Source organism: Agelaius phoeniceus, chromosome 20 (genome assembly GCF_051311805.1).
Source record: "Agelaius phoeniceus isolate bAgePho1 chromosome 20, bAgePho1.hap1, whole genome shotgun sequence".
Lineage (NCBI taxonomy): Eukaryota > Metazoa > Chordata > Aves > Passeriformes > Icteridae > Agelaius > Agelaius phoeniceus.
Window position 1 is genome coordinate 2463341 of NC_135284.1, and position 7748 is coordinate 2471088.

Genomic DNA, 7748 nt, shown 5'->3' on the forward strand with positions numbered 1-7748 from the left:
ACAGGCCTCAGAGCAGCTAAAGTTACACCCAGGCTGGAATTGTTACATTCCCCTCTCAGGTTGCCAGCACCAGCAGATTTCATTACCCTGTGCTGCCACATGAAATAGCCAGTTCCAAATATCCTGCCTCCTCTATGGAATAATTACTTCTTCAGTGGAAGGATAAAAAGAAGAGTTCTGAATGGGGCTCTTGTCCCAGGCAGGCAGGACCAGCTGACATGTGGTGTATGTTACACATGTGCAGGGCTCACACTGAAAGCCCCAGTGCTACCTTGATATTTCTATCACTTACATTCTGCTCTGCCCCTGGAAATAATGAAAACCACATTACCAAGGTACAAATTAATTTCACTGAAGCAGTGACTGTGTAGGGCCTTGAAGAATATGTCTATTTTTTAATGTTAATCCAAGTCAGGTTGTGCTTTCAGAGGGAAAAACAATGCACAGGACACCAAGATGAGACTTTACCACCAATATTTCACTGCTGTGCTAAGGCAACTAAAAGTAATTGACAAATATTAGGACCCATCAGGCAGCTGTTTTGCCAGAGTTCTTAGAACAGGAAAATGCAGCTCAAATTAATATATAAAAACATGAACAGAAGGTTCTCCTATGATGGGCTTAAAATACCAGATATTATTCTTTGCATAAAAAAGAAATAAAGTGTTCTTATGTGTGAGGCTTATAAATTACAGTATTTTACAGGTGGGCTTAAAAGTTTGGTTTAAGAGGTTTGGAATTGGTATAATACTGGCATTAAGAAGCACTTGAGCCATTATTCCAGTACTAAAATGTTACCTTCAACTTTGAAAAAAGTTTTATGTTCAAAACACACTCAAACCCACAATACTGAGAAAGTTGTAAACCCAGGCTGATTTTATAGTAAGTAGTTAAGAACTAAAACTGCCTGCAGTAGTCACAGCATTTCTGAAAGCCACAGCCACCATCAGCCCCAAATACTTTAATAAATAAAACTTTTTTAGGAGGTCCTTCATAATGAAGAAAACCTTTAGAAAATTGGTTAAAACACAGTTTAAAAGTTGAGTTCCCCATATTCTTTCCACATTACTCCAGTGAGTCAATTTGCACTTGAATCCTTAAAATACATCTTTAAATTTTATAAAAGGCAAAGTGTTTTAACTCAGTATTTCTCTAAGAACCAACTGTGGATATCTTATAGCAACTCCTCATGTGCTGTTCTTGTCCCATTCCTACAGCAGAGAGAAAGAAAACTCTCCATGAAAAAGGGGTTTCCTGGCAGGGTTGGCTCCAAGCACAAATTTTTACACTCATACCACGGAGATACTGGTTAAGATGTAACACAGTTAGAAAAGGTTTCAATTTATCTATGAAAGAATTAGGGGAGAGCTGATTAGAAATAACTCATCCTGAGACAACAGAATTGTATTTCATAATACCCTCTGGCTTCAGAACTAAACCTGTTTTCAGCTGTTGGAACCTGAAAGAGGGATTTTCATTTGGGAGAGGGCAAAGAAAGATCCTCCTGTACTTTCTGCAGTATTTAATCAGAAACACCCAGGAGCAGATGCCATTAGAGATCAGGTATCAGCCTGGATGGACCTCAGGCTAATGCAGCTTGTTTGTACTTCTGTCAGGGCTAGATAAAGCAGCCTATCACATCAATATTTATATGACAAAAACGTGCAAGTCCGATTAAAAAAGGAATAATCAGGTCCACCACCCTGTACTGTGTGTAAAACAGAGCTAAACAAACACTGGGGCTGTGATCTTTGAAACACAAAGAGGTAAGAGGAGTTCTTCATATCTGCATCTACATTTCCCAGCTCCAAAGGCACCTGAATGCTGCAGCAGTGAATGTGTCTTGTGTGAAATGTCACACAAGCACAATCTAGGGAGATATCAGCAGTGACACCAGCAGAGCCTTTCAGCTGCTCCTTTGGAAGCTCTCAGTCAGCCCAGTACCCTGCTGCTGCTGCTGCTGTCTCTTGTTCAGAGCACACAAAGCAGCTGTTTATCCTCCCCAGTCACCAGCAGGTGAACCCAGTTCAATATTTATCACAGGCTTTCACAGATCACTGCTAACCAAGCAAACGTTTTAATTAAGCTGGAACTTGCTTCAAAGAGCTCATTCAAAACGTCAATCAGCAGGAAAAGGATCAGATACGGTGTCAGGTGAGAGCATGTAACACAAATCCACAACTTTCTTCATCCCATCGTGGTCAATGAGCCCATTCTGGAGTCCAGCCCCTGATTGTAACAGGCTGCCAGTCCCCTGGAATGTGTAACAGAAGTCACCCAAGCCCCATTGTGCAGGTTGTAAGCAATATGTCAAACTGCAAGGGGCTAGCACATTAAGACAGATTCTTTTCACAGCTGTTTTTTGATACCCCAAGTGTTTGTTACACTGCTCTCCATTTACTGTTTACTTTCTTTCCCTGCTAGAAATGGGGATTCCTTAACCCAGCTGCCCCAGTTTCTCAGGCCATATGCTCTGACAGAAGCCATCAGGAGAGCACCCTGAGGTTATCATTTCCCCTTTAAATCACACTGGAGCTGCCCTCCCTTGCAGGAGTTAATCCAGAGCTGGGTTCCCAGGCTTGGAGTGAGAGCAGCTTTGGCTGCTCAGCCACACACCTGCAGTGCTGGGAGCACAGAGCATCCCTCCTGCTCTCACAGCAACCAACCCCTTCTCCCTCCTGCAGTAGGAACAGGTCTTGCTAAGAAACTGAATCTGCTTTAAGCAGGACTGAGCACTGTAAAGCACAGGATTTCACAGGCAGCTGCCTCAGTGAGCAGGACAATGCTGCTGTCACCTCATGGTGTCACCCCAAGCACACAGGCCATGGGGTGAGTGTTCAACAGGAGCTCTGTTGAGTTCATTCCTAAGCCACACCAGCAAAGCATTTTTGTACCCAATACCTGTGCTGTGATGCTCCTCCTGTTGTAAACTAATGCAGTTAAGGCTCAGAACTACTAATGACAAATCAGGCTTTACTTTCTGCAGTTTTCTTGATACCAGACAAGTTCTCAGTCTGCTAAATTAAAAGCTCATCACAGCAAAACAATACCTTCTTCTTTCATCCTTAAAAAGAAACTTAAACAGAAATGACCCCCTTTCTTTCTGAAGGTTACTTCTTTCTGAAGATGCAGCAAACAGCAGACTGTTTAGTTTGCAATTTTCTTCTAGACAAGAAATTTCTACAAGTTTTAAATCTAATTTTTCATGTACCCATAGCAAAGTACAAAAGGAAATTTTACCATCAGGAAGGACGAGAGCTCTTTTTATTTGAAAATGAACAGCACACTCTGGTGGCCTTTGGGTTTCCAACTACCAACTGAAGCTCTGTGGCACAGAGCATTTCAAATCTTACTAAAAAATCTACAGAGCTCTCCAAAACTAATAAAAACTACCTCCCATCCAATGGCCTACAGCACAGATTCACTTTGTAAAGAAAATACTTAGCTCCCAGTATCTTACAGTAATCCTGTAGCTTTTGGTTTCCTTTGGGGTTACTACATCACAACTTGGCCTCTCACACTCAGCCCTCTGCTGCCTCACCTTCCCTCTTCTACTGCTTTTGCCCCAACAAACATTTCTATAAAATCTATTTTCAAACAGTAAGAAATGCAGAAAATTGCCCAACAAAGCTGCAGAAACAGGTGCAATCTGTATCTTAACTTCTGATGTGATACTCCTGCTACAGAAAGTGGAAATAAAAACCAAAACGCTGAGGAACCTTTGCATTAGCTGCAATGTTTGCTCAGACTTCACTAAGCTGCATTTCATGCATAATCTCTTCACATCAAATATTGTTTAAAACTGTTCTTGAACTAACACTGCTGGTGTAAAAGAGATCACAGAATTACTCACTGTTTGGGGAGAACAAGTGGTGGTTTTCATGCTTTTTTCAGAGTGAACAATCAGCTCTCCATTTTTCCTCTGATGATAAACTTGCAGAGCATCAACCAGCTGCACTCCTTTAGCAAAGCAGTGGCGTTTTCTAACCTGCTGGGCAAAGAAACAGTGGGAAAAGGCCCTGGGCAGAGGGATGTGCTCACACTGGCAGCCCTGGTGCTGTTTCAGCTGAGTCTGGCTTAGGAACTGGGCACCAACACTTTAACCAAGTCTAAGCCACACAAAAGTCATTAAGGAAAGCTATGAAGTTGTAATTATAAAATAATCTGTAGTTATTGCTGAGCTTTTCTGCTTTGCTTTCCCACTGTTACAAAACTTACAGAAATCATAACAGCATCAACTGGGAATAAATGTATTTGGGGGATATGACTTGTTTAAATGTGAAAGATTTCAGGACAGGGTACAATGAACAATTTATGGCAATAATGGAATCCTTTGTAACAAGTAACAACAAAAATGAACAAACCCTGTCACTAAAGTGTGACTGTGGTGTGATTCACTTATTTCCCACACCCTCCTCTGTAACATGAGCTGGAGTTGAGAGCTTGCTTGAGCTACATCCAGATGATTTCACTGCTCACCTGCTGCTCCGTTTCCAAAGGACGAATCCTCTTCCTGTCTACCTGGAAATCCTCGTTCTCACTGGCACAAAGAGATAACTTCTTTTTGGCAGACAGCTTTGAAGCTAATGTTTCATTTTCCTTACATTCTGTAATTAACAAAATAAAATGGGTGTCCATTACTAGGGATGCATTAAATAAGGGCAACATTTTAAAATGTAACTACTGCAGAACAGTAACTGCTAGAATGACTAGAAATGTCTGTGGTGCAGGGAAGTGTTAGACATTTCTGGACACATCAACCACCACACGGATTTCGTGCAGGGCAGAACCATGGCTGCTATTATGATGTTAAAAACCCCATGCCTGGCCTGAAAGCAGCAGAATTTTAGCTGCCCTCAGATGAAGTTACCTGTGTTTGTCAGAGGGCTCCCAGGTTTCCTGGAGGTTCCTGGGTCAGGGTAATGGGCAGAACAAGGAGCACTGGGAGTCCCACTGGTTGCAGCCTCACTGCTCCTGGGCTGGGAGTGACACCTGCAGTGACAGGGTGGGGATGGCTCTGCCTTCCTGTCCTCCTTGGCACACGATGAGGTTGGCACTGACTTCTCTGGGGGACAAAGTCATTTCTCTGTCATTCAAACCAGCAGTGGAGATGACAGCTCAGTGCCAGTCAAGCTGAGCAGGCTGTGGTCACCTCTGAAGAGCTGCAGTGCACAGAGAGGAAACACCTCCCTCCTCCCAGCAATCCACACAACCCACTTTTGGGAGAGTTTTCTTCCCTTCCCTTGTGGGATCTAAGCCCAGCTCAGCTTTCCTGCTTCATGCTGCCATCAAGGCAAGGTGTCCAGTGCTGGACCCAGACCTGATCCAAACGTTTAAAGGCTGATGAAAACCAATTACTTGTTTTATATTTTGTAATAAAAGTTGTGCAGACACTAAGACACTTACCATACAAAGCCTGCTGCCATGATAATGCAGAACAAAGTAATGCCAAGCTTTTGCCACTTCCTGTGGGGCTCTCCAGCAAACAGTGCTGCCTGCTATTCAAGCCTTTAACAATCTTTGGGGAGAATAAAAGTAACAGAATTAACAAAAAACAAAGCAGATGTGTTTAGCTAATCTTAGCAATAACATCCTAATGTCCAGCCTAAACTTTCCCTGGCACATCTTAAGGCTGTGCCCTCTTGTCCTGTCACTGGTGAAAACTTTATAAAAATGTTTAAATATAAATGCAAGAATTCATTTAGAAAAGCCCCCAAAAAATGAAAACTTTTTGAAATATTACTATAGATAATTCTTCTGTTTAGACAATGTGGTTTACTAAATCATTCCCCATCCTATAAACCTGAACATTTGTACACAACTGTAATTATAGCACAGCTGGATAATCATAAACACCCTTACACCACAAGGAACTTGTTTCTGGGCATGAATGCTCCCAAATCCAAAATGTACTTCACCATTCCCTAACCATGGCCCAGGCACTGCACAGCACAGAGAACACTGAGTGGTTACCACTGAACTGCTCAAGGTACTACAAGCTCTGAATTTCACGTGTCAGCTTTCTAGATGCTGGCAGAGATTTTGGAACTCCAAATATTGGCAAACACAAGAGCTCTCAGTGTGGCAAATGCCAGGACAAACTGCACTCACAGCGTTCATCATGGCCAGCTGGGAGGGGTAAGCCTTGCAGGGGAACAGGATCTTCACCCCCCCTATGGTGTATTCTGCCCCATCTGAGGGCATTGCCAGCTTTCCTCCTGTTTGCTTCAGGTTTGAAACTGCAATTAAAACACAGCATTAGTAACTCAATGCTAACAAACAATAAATAAGTAAAAACACCATGAGCTGCACACACCAGTTCAGATTCTGTCAGACTGGAGATAGAACTCAAATCCACACAGGAAAAGTATTTTAGACTATTAAGTGACTAAAACAAGACAGTTTTTAACTCTAGAGGTCCATCAGCTTGGACTGCAAGATGTCATAAACTACAAACATACAGCAGCTTGTACATTTTTTAACAATGAAACATAAATCTGGACAGTGACTTTAAAAATGAGATGCTTATGAACATCCTCCTCCCACAAATAATGCAGTAATTAGCCAGGGGAAAAGAAGCATCACTCAATTTACTATTCTGTGTTTATTACCTTGAATATCTTGGAATAATAAAAGACAGACAAGGTGTTAAAAATGTGAAATTACTGAACTAAAAATATTGAAGAGGCATAAATGGTTTCAAGAGACAATATTTTTGAACACAGGGGGGTTTTGGCCTCATATTTTTTCAACACTGATAAAGACAGCAATTTTAAACTGGCAGATTCTCTGGGATAAATTAATTCATCTGATTTTTAATAATTAAACATATACATCAGAAAAGCACTAATTCATGGCACGATTCAGCTTCACCATTGAGTTTTTCAATAGGAAAAAGCAATTCTAGCCAAAGACGAGGGCTGACATGAGTTTACATCCAACCCCTCTTTCCAGAGGGAAAGGCCCCCTCGCTCCAAGGCTTTCCCCAACCCATACTGAGAGAGGAACTCGCTTAAACGAGCACAGCTCCCAACGAAATGTGCCCTGAGGAAGAGGGAGGCCCCGGGACACCGCAGGGCCCCTCTGTGGTGTGACAGGAGCCACCAGGCGCTCCCCCAGGGACATCTCCACCTGATCAGAGCCGCTTTGCCTTCCGAGCGCTCAGGAAGCGGTGGGGCCACCCCAGCCCAGCCCACAGAGCAGCACCTGGGCCTTCGCTTCCTTTGTGTGCTCGGCGAGGCGGAGGCGCCGCTGCCGCTTCCCCCGCGCCCCTCACGGCCCCTCACGGCCCCGCACCTGCGTCCCCTCAGCGCCTCCGTCCTTCCCGCCTCCACCCCAGCCAATCAGCTGACAGGAAAGGGCCGCGCGCCGCCAATCAGCACTGCGCACACTGGGACGCTCCCGCCTTCACCTCTGCGCGCCGGCAGCCAATCACAGGGCGGCTCGTTGGCTTCCGGGTTGCACACGTTGCTAGGCAACCGCCCTTTTTTTGTGAAATACTCAAATACTTGTTATTGTCATTGGCCTTTATCATTATTATTAATATATTTATTATTCTATTATTTCGTTTTCAGATTTATTATGTTTTATATTTTATAAGCATTACACATTATAATTTGGTATCATTATCATTTTTTATCGTATCACATTATTAATTATTATTAATATTGCTGTTGTTGCTAATTTTATTATTGTAATTATTGTTATTATTACACTATTGTTGTTGTTATTATTATTGTTATTATTAT

General features: G+C 42.8%; 1 protein-coding gene across 5 annotated transcripts in view; it reads right to left on the bottom strand.

Annotated features, from left to right (window-relative positions):
• Positions 1-7350, bottom strand: part of BRIP1 (BRCA1 interacting DNA helicase 1) — a 53713-nt gene extending 46363 nt beyond the window's left edge. For 2 of the 5 annotated variants that reach the window (XR_013184865.1, XM_077188728.1), the window contains exons 1-6: positions 7297-7350; positions 6112-6239; positions 5407-5518; positions 4871-5065; positions 4480-4607; positions 3854-3991 (exon numbers count right to left, since the gene is read on the bottom strand). Coding sequence is in view for 4 of the 5 variants with exons in the window: in XM_077188728.1 (XP_077044843.1) it covers positions 3854-3991; positions 4480-4607; positions 4871-5065; positions 5407-5518; positions 6112-6204 (666 nt within the window). In the remaining variant the exon portion in view is untranslated. Of the gene's footprint in view, positions 1-3853; positions 3992-4479; positions 4608-4870; positions 5066-5406; positions 5519-6111; positions 6240-7206 lie in introns of all 5 variants that reach the window. The other 3 variants (XM_077188730.1, XM_077188729.1, XM_077188731.1) reach the window with 3 other exon arrangements.
• Positions 7351-7748: the final 398 nt, after the last annotated feature.